Source organism: Alligator mississippiensis, chromosome 2, assembly GCF_030867095.1.
Source record: "Alligator mississippiensis isolate rAllMis1 chromosome 2, rAllMis1, whole genome shotgun sequence".
Taxonomy (NCBI): Eukaryota; Metazoa; Chordata; order Crocodylia; family Alligatoridae; genus Alligator; species Alligator mississippiensis.
Window position 1 is genome coordinate 239,154,091 of NC_081825.1, and position 23,088 is coordinate 239,177,178.

The 23,088-nt window shown below is 46.6% G+C and overlaps 1 protein-coding gene across 1 annotated transcript in view; it reads right to left on the reverse strand.

Moving 5' to 3' along the window:
- TYRO3 (TYRO3 protein tyrosine kinase) overlaps positions 1 to 23,088 on the reverse strand; it is a 73,463-nt gene that overhangs the window by 33,235 nt on the left and 17,140 nt on the right. Inside the window, exons 7-10 of the mRNA XM_059721347.1 lie at positions 19,940 to 20,055; positions 14,666 to 14,843; positions 9,383 to 9,525; positions 5,639 to 5,783 (exon numbers count right to left, since the gene is read on the reverse strand). Coding sequence (XP_059577330.1) covers positions 5,639 to 5,783; positions 9,383 to 9,525; positions 14,666 to 14,843; positions 19,940 to 20,055 — 582 coding nt within the window. The remainder of the gene's footprint in view (positions 1 to 5,638; positions 5,784 to 9,382; positions 9,526 to 14,665; positions 14,844 to 19,939; positions 20,056 to 23,088) is intronic.

Consider the following 23,088-nt stretch of genomic DNA (forward strand, 5'->3'; position numbering starts at 1 on the left):
AATCCAACCCCCTTCTCAGACCAGGACCATCTCCAGCTAGATCATCCCACCCAAAGCTTTGTCTAGCTGGGTCTTTAAAACCTTCAAGGATAGAGGTTCCATAAATTCTCTGGGTAGCCTGTTCCAATGCTTAACTACCCCCTCTTAGTGTGAAAGGTTTTCTTAACACTGAATCTAAACTTTTCTTGCTGGAACTTGAGATCATTGCTCCTTGTTTTGCCATCTGCCACCACTGAGAACAGTCTAGCTCCATCCTCTTTTGAACCCCCCTACAGGGTAGCTAAAGGCCGCTGTTAAATTCCTTTCAGTCTTCTCTTCTCCAGACTAAACAAGCCCACTTCCCTCAGCCTCTCCTCAGAAGTCATATTCCCCAGGCCCCCACTATTTTCACTGCCCTCTGCTGGGCTCTCTCCAGTTTGTCCACATCCTTTCTGTACTGGGGAGCCCAAACTGTACACAGTGCTCCAGATGTGGTCTCACCAGTGCTGAATAGAGGGGAATAATCACTTCTCTTGATCTGCTGGCAATACTCCTACTAATGCAGCCTGGTATGCTGTTAGCCTTCTTGGTAACAAGGGCACACTGTTGGCTCATTTTCACTTATTGTCCACTGTAACCCCGAGGTCCTTTTTTGGAGAGCTGTTGCTTAGCCAGTCGGTCCCCAGCCTGTACCAGTGTGTGGGATTGTTTTGGCCTAAATGGAGGACTTTGCACTTGTCTTTGCTGAATCTCATGAGATTCTTTTTGATCCAATCCTCCAATTTTTCTACATCTTTCTGAATCCTAGCCCTACGCTCCAGCATATCTACTACTCCCCCCCCAGCATGGTAACATCTGAAAATTTGCTAAGGATGCACTCTCTCTCATTTTCCAGGTGGTTGATAAGAATATGGAACAAAATCAGCCCCAGAACCAACCCCTGGGGCACTCCACTTGGTACTGGCTTCCAACTAGACATCAAGCTATTGATTACTGTTCTTTAAGCCAGACAATTCAGCCAGTTGTTTTTTTTGTTTGTTTGTTTTTTTAATCTACCTTACAGTCTATTTATCCATCCTGTACTTCCTGAGCTTGCTTGCGAGAATGTTGTGGGAGACTATAAAAAGCCTTGCTAAAGTCAAGGTATATCATGTCCACTCATCTCTCCGAATCCACAGAGCCAGTCATCTCATCATAGAAGGCAACCAGGTTGGTCAGGCAAAACTTGCCCTTGGTGAATCCATGCAGGCTGTTCCTAATCACCTTCTCCAAATACTTGGAAATGGATTCCTTGAGTACCTGCTCCAAGTTTTTTTCCAGGGACTGAGGTGAGGCTGACCAGCCTGTAGATCCCCAGATCCTCCTTCCCTTTCTTAAAATGGACACTATATTTGCCCTCTTCCAATTTTCTGGGACCTCTCCCAATCACCACAAGTCTTCAGAAATAACGGTCTGTGGTTCTGCAATCACATCAGCCAACTCCCTGAGCACCCTTGGGTGCATTGTGTCCGGCTCCACGGCCTTGTACGTGTCCAGCTTTAAATAGTCCTTAACCTGTTTTCACCACTGTAACCTGCTTTCCTCCTTCCCAAACTGTGCTTCCAGGTGCAGTAGTCTGGGAGCTAACCTTACCTGTGAAGGCTAAAATAAAAAAAAGCACTGAGCAAGCATGTCAGCTTTTTTTGTCACTAGATTGCCTCCCTGATTCAGTAAGGGACCCACACTTTCCCTGACCTTCCTCTTGTTGCTGACATACTTGTAGAAACCCTTCATGTTATCCTTCACGTCACTTGGTAGCTGCAACTTTGGCCTTCCTGATTTCATCCTTGCATGCCTGAACAATACCCTTATATTCCTTCCTTCTCATTTGTCCAAGTTTCCACTTGGAAGCTTACAGCCTCCTTTTTGTATTTCCCATGTGAACAAAGCAGAGCTTAAGTTGCCTCACTGCAGTAACACAACTTACTATTTATATAAGCTTGGGTATCTCTACTGCTGTACTGGGAGACGGTCACAAACCACTCCTGGCATTTTACTGTGCAAAGTCTGCCCAGGGATAATTTGCTATTTTTGGAAAATAAGCAACTTTTCCACCAGATACAGGCTGGGACCAGAGGTTGATTATTTTTGCAACTCTCTATTTTACGACCTATTAGTATTTCCATAACAAAGCTATACTTCCAGATGCTAATATCCATGGCTGCTTATGCTTGCTGTGGGCCAACCCTTGGCCAAAGCATAGATCAGGCAGAATTTTATGGTAAAGCAGTTTTTGAAACCAAACCCTAAAAGAACCCAGCATTAGTTTAGTTATCTTAGTCCATTTGAAAAGGATGCCATCCACTGGTAGTCCGTCAATTAAGAAGCAGCTAAACATTGCTTCAGGCACCACACCAGTGGCTGCTGCCAGTTTTGTTGAATTTCAGCAACATTTTCCAGGCCTTTAGGGTAATTCTTTCTCCTCCAGTGTTGTGGAAAAGACTTGTGCAAATAGCGAAGGCAAAATGACTGACTTGAGAGCAATGTCACCCACAACCTGCAGTGAAGAGCCAGCTGCACCTAACTTCATTCCAACTCAAGACCTATAATGAAGGTATAGATGACCTGTGACACTGACCTCTGTCATCCTGTGACACTGACCACATTTCTTTGGCCATGAAGGACCACAGCATTCATTATCAAATGGCTGTAAGAAGGGATACAACTGCCCTTAGAGTTCAGGATGGGTCTCAAATGTTGTTATTCCTTCACTTCTGTGATCACCAGATTGACACAACACATTTTGAATTATAACCAGTCAAAATTTTATTTTAAAATGGGGGGAAAAGGGTGGGGGGGGGGAGAAATCTATAAAAACAAACAGAACAAACAACAATAGTGAAGCAGCATGCAGGAGATGACTGAAGCCAGTAAAAAACAAAGCTCTTTTTTGTCCTTTGAAAAAAAAAAAAAACCAACAACCTTGGACATCACTGTTCAGAACAGGCCTGTTGGCCCATTGCTTTGCATCTTGAACAGTGATTTACAGTCTGATGTGGGTGAAGAATGTCTTCAAAGCAGAACCTACATTGGTCAGCCCTTCTCATCTCACTGGGTCAGGTCTCCACTGTTAAGATCAATACCCCTTTGTGTAAAGGTAAAGGACTGGATGAGATGGAAGACAATGGAAAGCCCTGTGGTTAGGTCTATTCTGTACTTACACCACTGTAATTTCACAGTATACCAGCCAAGGATGTGGCATGGTTGTATACCAGGGCTGCCCAACTTATTTGGCCCCATGGGTCAAATCCAGACTGCAGGGCAGCAGCCTGTCAGTATGGCTGTTGGAACTACTGCATTGGTGTGGAGTCCCTGGAATGCAGAGGGTGAACACCACTGCCGCTCACCCCTCCATTTCCTATGATACCAGTTTGAGTCACCAGATGAGAGTCAAGATCCTGAATTTGGTGGTGGGCAAAGGTGTGTGGGTATGAGCGGAGGCAGCATTTACCCCTGGGTTCTGGAGCTGTGCCAGTACGGTGGATCCAGTGGTTGTGCTGATAAGGCACAACTTAATCCTTCACTGAAACAACTGCATGGGTCAAGTGGAGTCCACGGGCCACCATATGGACAGTTTTGCTTTATACCATTGACATGCTGATTTATGCCAGTTATGGATCTGCTCCCCTGCAGCAATGATTTTGTCCCACATTTATACCAGTATAAAGGCCTGTCTACATTCAGAGTTGTAAAGGCTTAACTTAGAGCAAGGGAGTGCAATTATTTCGGCTGACGGGACACTTAAGTTTTGGTGAGCTGTTGAGGGCCACACACAAAATCTTTCAGAAAATATAAATGTTAACATGTTATAGAAAAAAATATTACTTGAGAAATCAAACACCTACTATAACATTTAATTTTATTTTTAAAAAATATTGTTGTCTTGCTTCTATATATACACTACTCAAAAAAAACATAAATCAATTGCATAATAGCTCAAAATAACATCTTACTCTTGTATATTGCGTGTGTGGGGACAGGGGAGGTGGACACACGTGTGTGGTGGGGGTTGTATGCATATGTATGGGAGGCTGCCCTTGCACTAGGTCCTGGGAGCCAGCGGGGAGGTGGCAGTGGGGGGCAGGGGAAGGCAGAGGGTACATGCAACAGAGCTCCCCCAGCGATACAGTGCAAGTATGGTCAGCCCTCTCCCCCACCCCTATCCAGCCCATGGCTGCCCCTGTAGTGCTCTGCATGGAACCAAGCCCTGCCTGCTCCCACCTGAGGTTGCCCACATCCCGCTCCCATCTATTCCTGCCCCACATCCACCAACAGCACCGCCCTGACCCCAGCCCAGCCAACAAGAATAGCTTCCTGCTGGCCACCCAGGTACTGCTTGGTTCCCCATGCCTCCAGTGGATCCTTCTCCTCCTGTCCTGGCTGCACTGCGCTGCTCTGCCCATCTTCCACCCACAGGTGGCTGCTCATTGCACTGGGTGGGTGAAAGGCAGCTGGGAGCTAAAGCTGGAGCCTCATGTACTGGGGCCAAGTCACAGAACTAAACATAAGGCTGCAGCTTCCCCCCCCCCAAACTCCTGGCTGGGCACATGGTGCCCTGCACGCATCCCTATGGCCACCGCTGCCACATCCTCTCATTACCTGCTGCCTGGAGCAATGCAGCAGGGGCAGGAGGAGGAGCCAAGCAGTACCCAGAGGCTGCAGCAGCAGTGGAAGCAGCTCCACTAGGAAGCCACGCATATTGGCCAGGGCTGTCAGCAGGCACAGGGTGGGTGCGGGCACAAGCGCAGTGCAGGCTGCGCCAGGTGGGGCTCAGCCCCATCCACAATGCCACAGGGGCAGCTGCAAGCCGGATACAATCAATTGATGGGGTGTATTTTTCCCATCCCTGACTTAGAGTATGGTCATCTAAACAACTTATAGCAGAGTAAAATGGGGTAGGACTTCCTCTGCATCAGTAATTCTATAGTGACTATTTATTTGCATGCCCTTATCCTGTAGGAAATGGTAACTAACAAGAGTTTTGTCTTCAGTGAAAGAGAGGTAAGTTACTGCAAGTTAGCTTTCACTTAGCAAGGGGTAAGAGCATGTACATGGACACCTACTATGGAATAGATGACATGTGGTAAAGCCCCAGTCCCTTTTTACTCATTTGTAAATTGTTTCCACGTCCATTGACTACATGCTGGATTGCAAAGATTTAATTTGATGTGTGATTTTAAATTGATTTGAATTCAGGGTCCACACAACTGTCTACACGAGAATTCTTTTGTTTCAAGTAAAATTGCTCAGGAATGACTTAAAACTCAAATAAGGGCAACCGGACAAGGCAGCACTGATTTAATTGAATTCATTACTAATGTGTATGGATAAGGCATAAGCAAGCAGCATCAGGCTCCCATCTTTCTCTCTCGTTCTGCTTCTCTTTTCCGTCCCTGTGCTGCCCACACAGCATCAGTTAAAGACAGGGCACAGCTGGGAGCTGTTTTGCTTATGCCACATCTTCAAGTAATCCCTAAATCCATTTTTGTTTAAATGAAACACTCTAGATCTACAGCAGTTCTGCTCAACTAGAGATTCAGGCCCAGAGATTCCACTATTGCCATCTCAAAGCTTATGCTTGTTATCAACAAATACAAACCAAAATCATCCAGCTACTCACCTAAAACCTCTTGAGCTGCAACCACTAGAGGGTCACTCCAGGGTCCACACCCAGCAGAGTTCAGTATGCACACTCTGATGATGAGGTCTTTTAGAGGATTCCATGTTGTAAGATTGGCTGTTGTCTCCTGCACTATCATCTCTCCCTGAAAGCAGAAAACAAGAGTAGTCACCTATACTCAGAGGAACCTATTTTGGACTTGCCATCCCTGGAAATTGTTAAGAGCAAGTTAGATAGACACTTGGCTGGAATGGTTTAGCCAGGGATTGAACACAGAGCTGGATTAGATGACCTCATGAGGTCCCTTCCAGCCCTATTTTCTTATGATCCTATTTTTTTTTTTTTTTTTTTTTTTTTAAAGCAGATCATTCTGTGCAGAGTTTAGAGTTAGAGCTGGGAATCGGGATTCCCGAGTTCTAGTTCTGGTTCCGCCACACTTCCTTAGGTCAGGGTTTGGTAACCTATGGCCTATGGGCCAGATTTGGCCCACATACACATGGCTTTGGCAACATTTGGCAGCTGGGGATGCCTTCTGCCAGTTGTGGCAGGGTCCTAGTGCCTGCCCTCTTCTGCCCCAGGGTGGGTCTTTCTGATCTGCAGCTGGAAAATGTTGCCTACCCTTGACTTAGGCCAAGAGCTATTGGCCTTTTTCAACCCAATGATCTCCTTGGAAAATGCCAACTCATACTTTTGACCCATCTTTTGACCACAGGGAAATATTTAATAAATTCTGTTGTAAACAACTTGGAAAGATCACAGTAGGTCAGAAGGTTTTTGACACTATAGGTTCCTATTTGAAATTTCTGGGCTGCTCCCTAAAGTCATGCATTGGTGCCTGCACAACTAACAGTGTCAATATTGTATAGCACTGTATCACCCTTAAAAGGATCTCATGGCACCCTGGGGTGCTGTTGCATCCTGATTGAGAATCATTACCTTAGGCTTCTCTTTCTACATTTTCCTTTCACTGTCTCTGAAAGGGCCAATATCTTCCTAGGTTGTAAGAATACTATGTAGCTTAGTTAAATATCTGGGATCTTTGCATGAAAATTGCTATAGAAATGTGTTTTTACCCTTTTAAAATATATGATTCCTTCTTCTGTTTCAAGCACACAAAGCTGGTTTCAAATGCTGCAGAGACACTGCCTGCTTTCATGGAAGAGTAAGTTTCATTTGTTTTAATGTTGCTCAAATTCCAGGACAACATTCATGTTCAAGATTCACTTACAAAGACATGACCAAGGTACTGTCCATAATTTTATAGTTTCATAGTTGGTAGGGTCAGAAGGAAGCTGAGCAGATCATCAAGTCCGACCCCTTGCCATGGCAGGAAAAAGTACTAGGGTCAAACGACCCCAGTGAGGTGTTCGTCTAACTTCGTTTAAAAGATCCTTTTTACGTGCCTTACAACAGACACTTGAAAATCTGAAACCATTTGGTTTCTAATATTGGGCCCAGTTTTCCACTCTCACTGATATAGAAGCCCCACTCAAGGGAACTGAACTCTACTGGGGTAGGACTAGTGCATGTGAGGGGAGAAATATATCCATTTTCCTCTCCCTTTGTCTGCCATTATAGGGCTACTGGCAAAACAAATATAAACTTTAAGAAAAAGCATCTGCTTGGGTTGAAAAGCTACCATAAATCATGTAAGCTTCAAAAGCAGGATCAATGAAAACTAAGTAATGGAGGCTGAATCTGGACCCAGACCCAACAGCTAAGGTCTACGCTAGGGGTAGGCAAAATGGCAGATCCATTTCCCAGATGCCCCTGCCTGCGCCGCTGCAGCTGGTTTCCATGGCGACCCCAGCAGTGGTGGCACCATGACAGTGAGGGACCAGCTTCCAGAGACCAGGTCCCAGCAGCACTGGCAGGGTGTACAGCAGAGCAGGGAGCTGCCCTGCGGCTGGGGCTGGCATTTTCCATACCCCTGCCCAGGGCACACAGGCAGAAGACCGCAGCTCTGCCCCAGCTCCGGACCACTGTCACCGCTGCACGATCCTAGCCCCAGAGCAGCTCCCCACGCAGCTGCATGCCCTGCCAGCACTGCTGGAGCTGGTCTCCATGGAAACCCTGGCCCCAAGCCGTCATGGTTCCACCACTGCTGGGGTCTCCATTGAAACCTACCACAGTGACACAGAAAGGTGCTGCTGGGCAATGGAGTCTGTCACTTTGTCTGCCCCTGGTCTATGCTCTAGTCAGCTGCAGGGATGCTGGCAGGGGCTGGGACAGCTGCAGTGGCTGTAGCAACTAGGCTGGCAGCAGTGGCAGTTGCCATGCATGTGCACCATTCTAAGTGTCCACTGCACATTATACTCCTGCTAGAGACTGTCACCTCACCAGGGACCCTTTGAACTGCCAAGAATCAAACAAATACAACATGTTAAAGCTTTCTTCTAACTTAATTTGCAGTATAATGTGCATTGTTTAGATAATCACTGGCATTTAGGGGGAAAAATATCCGGCATCATAGAAGGGCCAGATATTCCCCTCAGGCTGAGCTGTGTTTTAGGGCAGGATCTTGAGGGAAGAGGTAGTTTTGCATCTTTTCTGTATTCCCGAGGCAGGGAGCAGCTGGGAACAGACTTGGCTCTCAGTATAAAAATTGGAGAGTGGGGCTGCTTTAACTTAGATCATGTACAAATGTTCAATTCTAGCAGTGGAAGCTTTCCACCACAGTGGAAATTTTCCACTGCTGGAAGTGATTCTGGGAGATGAAGCAGTGCAAATGTTCAGTCTAGTCGCTCCCTTTCCCCTGCTCCCTGCACCTTCCTGAGACTGGGGTGATCCCAGCTGGGGAAAGCATGGTCTGATGCAGTCCTCCTGTTCCCAGAGGGACTGGAACAGCAGAGCAAAGCCCTCTACCTGCTACTCACTCTGGGAACTATGGTGCAAGAAGTAGGCATTGGGTTCCCAGTACAACTCCCTCTGCTTGGTTCCCTGTGTTTAGGAGCCAAATGGAGAGAGAAGTGGGGCAAATCCCTCTGCTTGCTTCTCATGCTGGGGATTCTGGAGTGGGGAGTAGGCAGCTGCTGCTCCTCTCCCCTTCTGGTCTTCAGGGGAAAATGCTACCATCTCCACATATTAGGGAAAAAAATCGGACTTCAACCAACCTTAAAAAGAGCAAGCAATCAGTCTGAAGGATGGTGCTTTACCTACCTGCCTTCTAATACAGCCACCAGCCTGGTTTATTCTCCCCCCCACATGCACACACATAGCATGTCTGCACACAAAGAACTCCCACTAATTTCAAACAACTCTGTTTACCAATTTATTTTTGGACATCAAGCCATTTGGGGTGAGCAAAGAATACAGGGCTGAGCCCAAACACACTAAGCCAGATCCTTAGGTGGTGTCTATCTGCGTAGGCCCAGCAAAATCCAGGGGGCAATTCTGGCTTACACCAGCTGAAAACCTAATCCACTGTGTGCATAGAGAAAGTAGCATAGCTGAGGAGGAGGGAGGGGCAAAAATGGGGAGGTGAGGAGGAGAGACCAGGACAGCAGTCCCAGGTGCTGCCTTTGGGGAGGTGTACGAAAGTAACTGCTGCCACAATGCTGTCTGGCTACGCCACCATTATCAGCACCACAGCAGCTGGTACTGCCTCATGCACCCTCACTGCCCTGCTGCATCTCTGGGAGAAAAATAATATGAGAGACAGGGTGGTCTAGAAACCTCAATTTTAACACTCCCAGTCAAAAGTCAGCTGCTAGTCTCTCCACTATTTATTTCTGAAACAGTTACCTGAGTGACATTGTCTTGACTCCACTCTAGTTTGTACCCCAGTAGATCTTCCTTCATCATTTCTGGCGCCACTCCTTCCCACTCCAAAATCAGGCTAGATTCTCCTTGGATGACATGGACATTTTGTGGGATACTGCTTGGAGCTAAAAATTGAGGATAGCGAGTTAATCATTCCACACAGATAAATACCCCTTGCACCCATGGGAACCATAAATTCATAGATTGTAAGGCCAGAAGGAACCTTGGGAGATCATCAGGTCCAGCCCCCCTGCACCAAGAAGGAAAGACAACTGGGGGTCAGGTGACCCCAGAAAGGCATGCGTCTAGTCTCCTCCTAAAGATTTCCAGGGTAGGTGATTGCACCACCTCCGGAGGGAACTTATTCCACAGTCAGGACATCCTGACCGTGAAGAAGTTTTTCCTAATGTTGAACCTGAAATGGTCTTCCAGGAGTTTGTGGCCATTACTCCTAGTTTTCCCCTTGGGTGCCCTGGTGAACAGTTGCTCACTGACCCCTTGATGTAATCCCCTAGTGTAGCAGTAAGCTGCTACCAGGTCCCTTCTCAGCCTTCTTTTCTTCAGGCTGAAGAGTCCCAAATTCCTCAGCCTTTCCTCATATGACTTGCTTTATAAGACTCAGATCATACGGGTGGCTCTTCTTTGGACTCTCTCAAGCTTGTCCACGTCCTTGTTAAAGTGTGGCGCCCAGAACTGGACGCAGTACTACAGCTGTGCTCTCACCAGTGCCGAGTAGAGCGGAAGAATCACCTCCTCGGTTTTGCTGGAGATGCATATCAGAGTATTATTTGCCCTACTGCCTACAGCATTGCACTGCTGACTGCTATTCATACTGTATTGAGCCGTATACTCATATGCCCAGATCACCCCTTCCATGGAAACATACAAGAGGTGAGTCGGGGTGCAAAAAGGGTTTGTTTCTAGTTCTTCTACTGGGCAAGCTGACTTTTGCTCCTGCCCCTCACTCCTACAGAGGAAGCAGACGGTGAGCTCACCATCCCACGGGCAACACAGGCTCTACAGTAGCTACTGCCCCCACTCTCCCCAAGACCAAGTACACAGTGTTTGTCATAGGAGACTCCATCCCGAGTCGGACTGAGGAGGCAATCTGCTGCTCCGACCCCTTAGCCCAGGAAGTCTGCTGCTTCCCAGGAGCCCGCATCCAAGACATTGTGGAGCAGATCCCTAAACTCCTCCAGCCCACTGACCACTATCCCATGCTCCTTATCCATGTGGGCACCAATGCCATGGCTCAGAGCAATCCCAGCCAGGTCACGAGGTGCTACAGGGATTTGGGAAAGGGGCTACAGGGTCTGGGGGTATAGGTGGTGTTTTCTTTGATCCTCCCAGTCTTGGGCTATGGGCTGAGGAGGGAGAGGAGGATTGAGGTAGTGAACCAAAGACCGTGGCGCTGGTGTCATTGGGAAGGCTTTGGCTTCCATGACCACAGTCCGCTCTTTGGTGAGAGAGGCAGTAAGCTGCTAGGAAGGGACGGCCTCCACCTCTCTCCACTGTGGAGGAGGCTCTTCTCAGCCAGACTGGCTGACCTGCTCCACCGGGCTTTAAATTAAGCCCGCCGGAGGATGTGGGGGACTACTGCCACCAATGGCTTGCTGAGCAACCCTTGCAAAGCCAGTGGACCTAGCCATTTAAGGGAGCCCACCCCTGGATCAATCTGTGGCCAAGGCAAGGGCCCCAAGGGGACACTTGCCTGCCTGTACACGAATGCCAAGAGCTTGGGGAATAAGCAGGAGGAACTTGTCCTCCTGCTTAACACAAATAATTACAACATCATAGGGATAACGGAAACCTGGTGGGACTCTACCCATGACTGGACCATGGGAATAGACATCTATACCCTGTAAAGGAGAGATTGAGTACACAAAAGGGGTGGGGGTGTAGCTCTCTATGTCAAGGAGAGCTACACGTCTCTGCAAGCTGATGCTGGCGACTAGGGCGGACAACTGGAAACCCTCTCGGTTAAAATCTGTGAGAAACACGGTACAGGGGACAAGATGGTGGGAGTCTACTACAGACCTCCCACCCAAAGTCAAGAGCTTAACCAGGAGTTCGCCAGGGAATTGGCTGAGGCTGCATGCTCCCAGTCCATGGTTGTTGTGGGAGACTTCAACTACCCTGACATTTTATGGGAAGAGTGCTCGGTTAAATCCGAGCGGTCGCAAAGCTTCCTCTCATGCGTGGATGACCTCTATCTGACCCAAGAAGTCTACGAGCCAACGAGAGGTAAAGCGCTGCTTGACCTGGTACTGGCAACCGGGGATGACCTAATCAGCAATTTAACGATCGATGGGAAGCTGGGCGACAGCGACCACGAGCTGATCACCTTCACCATCCGCTGTAAAACTGGCAAGTCATTCAGCAATACAGAAGTCCTTGACTTTAGGAAAGCTGACTTTGACAAGCTCAGGAAGCTTGTCGGTGAAGCCCTAAGGGACCATGACCCTAAGGGAAGGGGAGTTCAGGAAGAGTGGTTGCTCCTCAAGGGAGCGATCCTTGATGCACAAGCTCAGGCTATTCCGTCTCGGGGGAAAGGCAGCAAAAGGGCTCAGCAGCCCCCTTGGCTCTCCAAAGAACTAGAGGATCTCCTGTGGCTAAAATGAAAGGCCTACAAAGGGATCCACCTCCAAGGAAGAATATTCTGCACTGGTCCGGTCCTGCAGGGAGCAAACCAGAAAAGCCAAGGCTGCGACAGAACTCCAGCTAGCTACAAGTATCAAGGACAATAAAAACTCCTTTTTCAGATATGTGGGGAGCCAGAGGAAAAGCAAGGGCAACACTGGACCCCTGCTAAACCAGATGGGACAACTGACACCCAAGAAAAAGCCAACCTATTAAATGGGTACTCTGCGTCAGTCTTTCACCAGTCCCATGGGACACCCAGGCCTCCCTGTCCTGTAATGGGCATGGGTGAGGGAGATTCCCTGCCCTCATGAAGCAAAACCTTGAGAGGCTGGACACCTTCAAGTCAGCCGGCCCTGACAGTTTCCACCCCAGGGTACTCGGGGAGCTGGCTAGCATCATAGTCCAGCCCCTGGCACGGATCTTCAAGAACTCCTGCCACTCTGGTGAAGTGTCCGAAGATTGGAAGAAGGCCAATGTGGTGCCTACCTTCAAGAAAGGGAGGAAAGTGGATCCGGCCAACTACAGGCCTATCAGCCTGACCTCTATCCTGGGCGAGGTCTTGGAAAAGATTATCAAGAAGGCCATCTTTAACAGACTAGCTGACGGCAATATCCTGAGGGATACCCAGGATGGGTTTGTTGTGGGTAGATCTTGCTTGACCAATCTCATTTCCTTCTATGACCAGGTGACCTATCACCTGGACAAGGGAGAGGAGATTGATGTCATATATTGACTTCAAAAAAAGCCTTCGATCTGGTATCCCATGATCACCTCTTGGCAAAACTGGCCAACTGTGGCCTCGGGTCCACCACAATCTGCTGGCTGGGGAACTGGCTCCGTGGTCGGACCCAGAGGGTGGTGGTTGATGGAAGTAAATTGTCATGGTGCCCTGTGACCAGTGGGGTCCCCCAAGGCTCTGTCCTTGGTCCGGTATTGTTCAACATCTTCATTAATGATGTGGACACTGGAGTCAGAAGCAGACTGGCCAAGTTCACCAACGATACCAAACTCTGGGGTAAATCATCCACACCTGAGGACAGGAGGGCAATCCAGGCTGACCTTGACAGGCTCAGCAAACGGGCAGATGAGAACCTGATGGTGTTTAACACCAAAAAATGCAAGTTCTCCACCTTGGGAAGAAAAACCTGCAGCACACTTATAGGCTCAGCAGTGCAACGCTGACTAGCACTACAGATGAAAAGGACTTGGGGGCCATGATTGACCACAAGATGAACATGAGCCTTCAATGTGATGCTGCGGCTCGTAAAGTGACCAAAACGCTCAGGCTCAGGGGTGATCTGATGGCCACCTATAAGTTCATCGGGGGTGTTCACCAGGGTGCCCCAAGAGATGACAAGGTCAAACAGGTATAAACTCCAGCAAGACCATTTCAGGCTGGACATAAGGAAGAATTTATTTACTGTCCAAGCCCCCAAGGTCTGGAATTGCCTGCTATTGGAGGTGGTTCAAGCACCCACATTGAACGCCTTCAAAACAAATTTGGATGCTTATCTTGCTGGGATCCTATGACCTCAGCTGACTTCCTGCCCCTTGGGCAGGGTGCTGGACTCAATGATCTTCTGAGGTCCCTTCCAGTCCTAAAGTCTATGAAATCTATGAAATCCTTTAAATAGCTCTACTCCTCATTTGCAAGACCCACACAGATCTCGGGGAACTACCAAGGCCCAGATCCATTCATACAGAAGTCCAATAGACTAACTTTTGGGGCCCCTTACATTGTCCACTACCATAAAAGACCTTCAAAAAAGTTATTATGTCTATTAGGCCTACCAGGCTAATGCAGTTAATTGGAAAGTGAATCAGATTCTATTCTGTGTAATGTATTATTAGGGGTGTCAGCCATATTCCAGCAGCAGGTTTTTTCCTCCCAGCAATGATGTAAGAGGCAGAACAAATGTGCCAAATTCATCCTTGATATCACTCCATTTAAGTCAACAAAATGACACCAAAATGAGTCACAAGGGTGATTTTGGAGTTTATAACTTTTACTGCTTGACTTGCACATTGGGCAAATTTGACCTGTAAACAAATTACTGAATGAGTTTAAGTAGGAACTGCCAAGACATCATTTTACAGTCACTTTTCTGACAATAGTATGACTCACTTTGGGCATGTCTGTACAGCTAACCCACAAACACTTGCACCATAGCTGAGAAAATAAAGCTCCACCCACCTTTCTCCCCCCTTCTGGTGCACTAGTGAATAACAGTAAGGCAGGAGAGGTGGTTCAGGAGTGGCCTCGAAAGCTTTGAAGCAGCCCCAAGCACTCCAGGCCTGCACTCTGGCTCTCCCAATACAGAGAACCTGGGCTTGGCCCTGCCTGCCTAGCAGCCAATCTTTAGTGCACTGGAGCAGATGTGAGAAATGAGAAGGGCCTGTTTTTTCAGCAGAGATCCCATGAAGACATGTCCCTCAAGACAAATGAGAGCAAGATGGTAGGAGACCTTCAATGCAGCAAGCAAACTAATAATCTATAGGTTCCCTGCATTTCTGAATTAACAAGCTGTTCAGTGAAGTGGGTTAATGGTTCTTTCTGAGCTTTCAGGACCAATTTATTATAGAGTAAAATTATAATTTCAGCTTTTCCTGATATTTGCTTACCTAACCCCAGAGTCTGAAAATAAATCCAGTCTGTGAAAGGGGAGCTGCCCATTTCATTGGTGCACAGTACACGAACACTGTAATTGGTGGAGTGCTGTAATCCTTGTAAACCGTAGGCAAATGAAGGGACAGGAATCACTTCTGTTGAGATGTCTTGATCATCATGGGACTCCGCCACCTGTTTCAAGAGGGAAAGCAAGTGGATGTATATTAGGATATACCAGTGTGACCAGCCAGTCTGTGCAATAGAAGAGGGAGCACTTTACACAAATGACGAATAGGTCCAGGTTTTGTACGAATGCATGACGAATAGGTCCAGGGAGGTGATACTTCCCCTCTATAGGGCGTTGGTCAGACCGCAGTTGGAGTACTGCGTGCAATTCTGGGTGCTACACTTCAAGAAGGATGCGGATAACCTGGAGAGGGTCCAGAGAAGGGCAACTCGTATGGTCAAGGGCCTGCAGACCAAGCCCTACGAGGAGAGACTAGAGAAACTGGACCTTTTCAGCCTCCGCAAGAGAAGGTTGAGAGGCGACCTTGTGGCTGCCTATAAGTTCATCACGGGGGCACAGAAGGGAATTGGTGAGGATTTATTCACCAAGGCGCCCCCGGGGGTTACAAGAAACAATGGCCACAAGCTAGCAGAGAGCAGATTTAGACTGGACATTAGGAAGAACTTCTTCACAGTTCGAGTGGCCAAGGTCTGGAACGGGCTCCCAAGGGAGGTGGTGCTCTCCCCTACCCTGGGGGTCTTCAAGAGGAGGTTAGACGAGTATCTAGCTGGGGTCATCTAGACCCAGCACTCTTTCCTGCTTATGCAGGGGGTCGGACTTGATGATCTGTTGAGGTCCCTTCCGACCCTAACATCTATGAATCTATGAATCAAATGGTCAATATCTGATCCTACTGAGGATTTGGCAGCAACAGATGCTGAATCAGCAGCACAGTATATTTAAAAGGAACACTGCCAAATTTAAATTCATGAGCCACGTCCTTATTTAGTTTAATATGGCAGAGTTTCATTGACTCCAATGCTACTAATTATTTTACACCAGCTGAGAACGTAGGTAAAAGATTCTAAAGTCTGAAGGCTATATTACAAACACACTAGATTGCTAGCACTGCAAAGAATTATACAAATCTTAAATTTTCTTGATGCCATGAATTCTATCCATTAACTTTCTTCATTTATCTAAGCTAAGATAATGAAAACAGATCAGCTTTGCTTCTGGCTATTATCAGTTCCTAATCAATACCCCCTTCAAGATATCCTGATCTAGCACAACAATTTCCAAACTGTGGTACATGTACCCCTGGGGATATGCAATACATCTCTGGGGGATATGCAGGAGAAATTGCATAATGGAGGGTTTAATTTTCATAATAATAATTGGCATTTAAGGGGTTAAAATATAAAATGTATGCTGGTAGGGGTCCATAGGCAGCTGGTAAATCTGGAAGGGGGTACGCAATAAGAAAAAGTTTGAAACCTCTGATCTAGCATAATGCCACTGGGGGGCAGATTGCAAACATCTCAAAGGCAGGTGTTTCGGCTTTAATTATGCAACTCACTTGACTAAAATTAAAAAGAAATGTGGCATCATTTCTATTGGTCACACTTTTTTAAAACATGCATTCGTACAAAACCTGAATTTTGGTTCAGATTTGATCTGACAGTGTCCCTTTCTTAAGCAAACGCTGAGCCTCTCTTCCAACCCAATGACAGCAGGAATCTAGAGATGCACCAATATATTGGTCCATATCGGACTGGCACGGTTAAAAGGAAAATTGACAGCATCTGAAATTTGATTTTTTTGGGCCGATGTAGCTAATAATGTCACCAATAAACAGGGGAGGGGGGGTGTGCGCGCGCGCACAATGGCAGCATGCACATGGCCAGGAAAATGCAGCCTGTCAGCTTGGAGAGGAGAGCAGAGCAGAGCAGAGTCCAGCCGGTAAGTCTGTGGCAGGGAAGGGGCAAATCAAGGCCCCACAGTGAGGGAGGGAGTTGGGGTGGGGCTGGGGCATGGGACAGCTGCAGGCAGCTCATCTAGGGGAGAGGGGGGCACATGCCCCCAGATTTGTGCGCAGGGCAAGGCAGGGAGCTTGGAGCCAGGGGCTTGGAGCCAGGGGCTGCACCAGCCTCTTCTTGGTGGGGGGGCTGGGCTGGAGCTGCACTCAGGGCGGGTAGCAGCAGCAATGCTGGGAGCGGGGGTTAGTCACCCCAAAATTCCCCATAGCCCCCCACTCCCAGCACCACTGCTGCCCTCCCCATCTCTGCCCACCCCAAATGCAGTCCCAGCCCAGCCCACCCCACCAGGAAGAGGCTGGCACAGTCCCTGGCTCTGAGCACACAGCAGGCAGCCTGCCCTTGTCCCGTGCACAAATCTGGGGGGCACATGTCCCCATGCCTCCCCCAGGGGTGTGCACAGCAGCAGGGAGCCACCCCCTCTCTCCAACTACCAGGACAAGCCACCCGTGGCTCCATCCCATGCCCTGCCCCGGCTGGGCAGTGCCTGCCCCTCTCTCTCCCTCACCGTGGAGGGCCTTGATATACCCCTACATGTCCCACAGACTTACCAGCCGCATGCTGTTCTCAAAGCCGCTAGGCTGCATATTGCTTATTGGATCAGTATTGGCTGATATGGCTGGTTAATAATTGGCCACCGGTATTGTTAAAAAAAAAAATAAAAAATCTTTATCAGTGCACCCCTAGAGGAATCCACTGGGTAGCTTGCAGAGTCAGCACACAATTAGAAAAGATGGGAACAGAACTTAGACATTCTGATAAAGGTGAAACTGTATTTGCCAACTTTATTTTCATTAATAACAGCTCCCCATCGCCCTCCTTCTCCCCCATCCCACCACACACACACTCTTCAGACTATAAATTTGCTTAGGTACTAAAACAAAGGAATCTTGACTTGTGTACAGTCTATAATAGACAAACACATTGCTCTTATTGTCAATCAGTGTCATCCTAACCCGGGTAGAAACTATCACTTATTTTTTTTTTTAAATGTACAATTCTGCCATTCTGGTTAGGCTTCTCTTCAACTTCCTGTGGGGAGGCAAAGAACCTACATTCATTCCCCACCCTCACCCTCTGAATACTTCCAGTGCTGAAAGGAATGAGATGAGCAACATTTTAGCCTCTTCATGTGAGCAGCTCCATCCCTCTGAGTCAATGGTGCATTGACCCATAGTGTGCCAAACAAACAAGAGCCAACAACTCCCTCCTTCTGTACCCCTCCTAGTAGAAGTACAATCGTTCACTCACTGGGGGCCAGAGACTGCATTTTCACATGGAAATGTGGGTCAATGGCTCTTGCAAGAATCAGAGCCACGGGGACAGGGAGACAGGGAAGGATGAAACATAATATTTCTGGTGCCAAAACCACAGCAGGAAGCTCAGCTCCCTTGGTCTAACACTTTTCTGTAAATGGAGTCTTATTGTTGAGTTCACCCGATCCGAGATGCAAGCACGGAGACTCCATTCTCCCAGCATGGAGGGAATGGTCTGCGTGGCTTAGAAAAGCAGCTAGAGACTGCTGAGTGGATGGAATCTGAGCTCCTTTGATTCTGCTCTCTCTCTAGCTCTCCCACTCCAAAACGGAGAGGAGGAGCTCACAACCCAGAGAGATTAGCATTGTTGAGGCTGATGAGCATGCAAGCCAGGAAGAATAGGCTGTACCAACTGGGGCCAACTCAGCACTGTGAGTGCAGGAAGAAATTCATTTTGGTTCATAAACAAGAACAGCAGCCAACACAAAACATTACCCAAGATGAGAATGATCAGCTGTATCCAGCTACTCTCTTCTGCCAGGGGGTTAAAATAAACCTCATTAAGACAACGCTTGCTTTTATTTGGGATATAAACATCAGAGCATAAGCTCTCCTCCTTCCCATCCCTCTCCCCAAGAAAAAGCAGGTTAGCTTGTGCTGCACTGGTGCTTTGGTTTATATTTGTGCTTCTAATCACCCCTCTCTCCTCCAGTACCAGCTGTCAGCATCACAAAGGGGATCCCCTGAAGCTCACCTCAATGCTGTAATCAGGGAGGGGAGCCAAGGGGCCTGTGTGTGAACATTGCCCAACATTCACAGCTGTTACAAACCGCTCAGTTAAGGACCATGGCTAGTTTCACAGGCCTGTTCTGTTGTAGGAATCATTGCTTCATTCTGCTTGGTTCACTGTCACTAGCTCAGTGATCCAGCTTCCAAACAAAGCATGCAACACTAGGGGCCCCACCACATGTTCAATAGGCTCCTGAGAAGCAGCAAGTATTCACTTTGGATTCAGCTGATTCAGACGGACAGTGATCCGAATCACTGTCCCAATTCGATTTGGCCGATTCGGATTCGGAGTTTCGGCCATAAACTATAATGGAGAGTCACTAAAATACCTATAACTGTCATTTCTTTGTAGATTTGGACGAAAACAGCAGGGACGGTAGCCCCTTCTGAGAGCATGAAGCTTGCTAAGTTTAAAGGTAGGTGCAGGGTTTTCTGTGAAAGTACACCTCAAGCTATGCCTTTTCCATATATGGAAGATCACCCCATCTCCCTCCCTCTTCTCAGGTTCTGTTTGCTGCAAGCCTTCTGAATCTGCAAATCTCTCTGAATCAATCTGGAGGCTTCCAATTCGATTCAGACCTTTTAATGGGTCTCCTGATTCGATTCAGATTCAAAGATTCAACCACTGAATTGGGCCATATCTCCTCTGAATTGAATCAGATACCGAAGCTTTGCACAGTCCTAATGATCAAGTTAAAGCAGGATAGAAACCAGCTAGAGTTGTTGCACATTTTCAAGCATTAATTTTGTAGCTGGTTGGCTTTTTTTTTTTTTTTTTTTTTATGGCTGGATAGTCATTTTTATGGTGTAATAAAAACTTTGCACATATGGCTGGTCTAAATTTATTGCGTGATTAACCAGTTAACAGTGTAATATATGTAAAGTGTAGCAGGGGCCTAAGGTTACATTTTGCCTGAAGTTAAGCACCTGGAGTTGTCTTTAGTAACCTAATTAAATGGTCTGATTTTCAGAGGTATTGAACACACAAATATTTTGCTCAGCTCAACTAGAACTATAGGAGTTCATCACCCCTGAAAAATCGGGTACCTCTCTAGGTGTCTAAATGGGACTTCAGTTCTCTCCTTTAGGCTCCCATGTTGTAAAACTAAGGCCTACAAATATCTGAGAGAAGGCCTAGCCATGAGACAGATCAGAGAAATCCCACTGTGCATACAGGGCAGGGAGTCTCGAAGGCCATACCTGAACAGTGCAAGAGCGAAGGGGAGAGCGACCATCAAATCCTGGAACCCACGTAATGCTGGCATTGTAACTGGTGACTTGGGTTACCGTCACATTGACAGGTGGGAGAGGCATTGCTACAAGAAAAGCAGGGAGGGAGGGGAAAACTCTTTAATACACACAGAACTGAGCAGATATGCACATAGAGGAAACTTGGAGCTTGGATCTTAAACTCAATGAAGCCATGAACTGTAATGAAGCTGAACCAAAGCAGGCCTTTGGAGATAGTCCCCGATTGTTGCCAATGGAAACTTATATGCCTGTTTGACAGGGATTCCTCCTTAAAATAATCTTCTACTTTGTTCTCTTAAACAATTCTCTCTCTGAATTGACTTTTATATGGAAGAGTGGTCTAATGTGTCATATTTCAAAGGCCTGAGAGTCCATGGAACAAGAGATATATTTCAGTTTAAAGGCCAGATTCTCCATTTCTCTTGGACTGCACTCAGTGGTGAGAGGAAGTTAGTTTTAAATCACCTTTATACCTACAATGTTCTTTGTACTCCCAGAAGTCAGTTCAACCACGCGCATTAGTAAAAGCAGCCTGAAGTCTGCTCTAACATATGCTCTCTAGAGGCCATTTCTCAGGTGACAATAGTTAAGAGTGCAGCATATTCCAGTCAGGTCCTGTCCATCTGTATGACTCCTACACTGAAGGCTATGAGAGAAGGTGGCATTAAGCAAGTCTTCATCATCCTACAAGTGTTACAAGGTCTCAGGGCAGGAACGGTGCTTTCTTAACAGAAGAGGGGCTTTGAGGTTGATATTAGGTTGGTACTCAGGCTGAGAGATAAAACGCAAGTCTCCTTTCTATGGACTTCCTGCATGAATAAATAACTTAAGTGCTGTGCCTTGGTTTCCATGTAATAAGATAGTAACTTTTTGTGTCCTAGCTTTTGTCTGTCTTTACAATTTAGGCTATAAGCTCCTTGGGGAAATAAATGTCTGTGGGTTTGTTTTCACTGCAAAGTGAGCTCAGATTATAATTCAAATGTTGCCTCTAACTCAAGCTTTTGCTACATGCAAAAATCTTTAACTCCAGCAAGATAGTGCTTCAAGATGGCAGGTTCATCAAGGGATACAGGCTCTAGCTCTAGGGAGCACAGACTGCCAACTGTGAACATGCTCACTATATAGAATGAATGCAGGCTACCGCTACTCGAGCACAGTAAGACCTCCCACCCAAAGTCTTCCCCTTTCAGATCAGAAAGGGACAAACGTTCTCCCCAAAAATCCCTGAAAAAAAATTCAGTGACTCGATTTACTGCATCATGAAGAACTATGGGACAGAACCCCAGAAATGTCAGTGTCACGTAAGTGAGTGCAACACCAATGGAAAAAGAAAAAGCTGATTGTTAAGATAAGTTAACTACAGTGAAGACATACCCTCTTATTCTGCGGTTTTAGAGTGCCTAGAATAATGAGTCTTTAAACTTGATTGCTGCCTGTGGGAGCTACAATAATAGTAATTTTCTTTTGGAATGTACCCAGCACATTGTGGGCATCACTGGGAGTGCATAATGAACCACAACAATGAAACAGGAGGGGGAAGGAGATTTTAACAGTTTGTAATTGTCCCATCAAAAAATGTTTGTCCATGCAGACATAGGAGAAGAGAGTCAGTAATAAATTAGAGACCCAGAGACCCCATATATCTGTGAAACAGCAAGACCTGATCCATAAACGTACCTAGCTTTCCTCACACAAGCAGCTTCTTTAAAGTCAATGGGATTACTCACATGCTTCAGAGAAAGAACGCATATCTGTCGGATCAAGACCTAAATATGCATTTCCTACATGTTCTGCTCTGTCTGAAGCCATCAGAAGTTTTGCCCTTTACTTAAATGGGAACAGAGCCAGATCAGCAGCCTGGATCATTTGTTAACAAACAAGCTTCCCTCACTTTATAACTATTCCTTTCAACATATTTTTGAGGAATGGAATACAAGAGCCTATGGCACACGGTCGGGAATATGAAAGCTTGAGTCCTTTTCTCCTTCAGTGCAGCAAATTTTGTGACTTCTGGCGAGCCCCTGAACCTCTTGGTGCCTCCCTTCCTCTGTCTACAAACTATCACATCCCAGGGGGGCTGGAGAGATTCATGTGTTGCTGTCTGATTGTGAAATAGTTTGAAAAGAGCAACTAAATGCAATTATTACAAAATATATGAAAACTCTTATCCTTGAAGTCAGCCTGCTTCTTTATGTTCAGTTTACTGAAAAAGGAGTCTGTTCTTTATTTAGCTTGTCTATACATTAAATGTATTTCAGATTAAGATACAGCATGAATTTAAAGGGCAACAGATTTGTGAGTTAAGCCAAGTAGGAAAAAGGCACTCATATCCCAGAATAAAAGTGGCCGCAGAGGGAGCTATTCTGCAACAGCTAATTTCCATGTATAAACAAGCTTTTCGGGTGACAGCACCAAATGTTTTCGAATTATGTTATACATAACAGCAGAAGAGGCAGCTGCATTGAGGGAGGTCACCATAAAGGAAAACATAACCCATGAAGTGTCGGTCTAAACTTGGCTATTAAATTTTAACGCATTAACCAGCATGATAGTAAATTCTGGTTAGACACACCTGTTTGTTCCCAATTGTATTTAGCCCTAGCTGGGAACAAATGTGCATGATGCGTCTAGGCCCAAATTTTAAAAAAATCAGGTTAGATATTGTGTTGTTAACATACAATTAAAAAAATAAAATGCCAAACACAAAGGTGCCCTCAGAGGAAGGTTGGGGGGGCGGGGGGAGGAGATATGCAATTATTTCTCTCTTGTTTCAGTTATTTGGCTGAAGGGAGAACATGACAAAGGCTAAGGGACTCAGAGAGATGTTTGTTTATGGAAGGCCTAGAAATCCTTCATTTAAAATGAGATTTTAAAGGGTACCAAACACAAAAATCCATAAAAGCATTGTCAATCTGTGCATTTTAATGGCCCCTAGCGATCTCTTTCCCTCTCTCCTTTCAGTGTCTAATGAGATACCAGTACATTGCAAAAAGGAGGGAAAGGTCTCTCCAGCTCCAGAGACTCATCTGTCTCTGGGAAGGAAGATTTCTCATTACACTTTTAGATTACATCCAGCCATATCTTTAACAAATGATTCT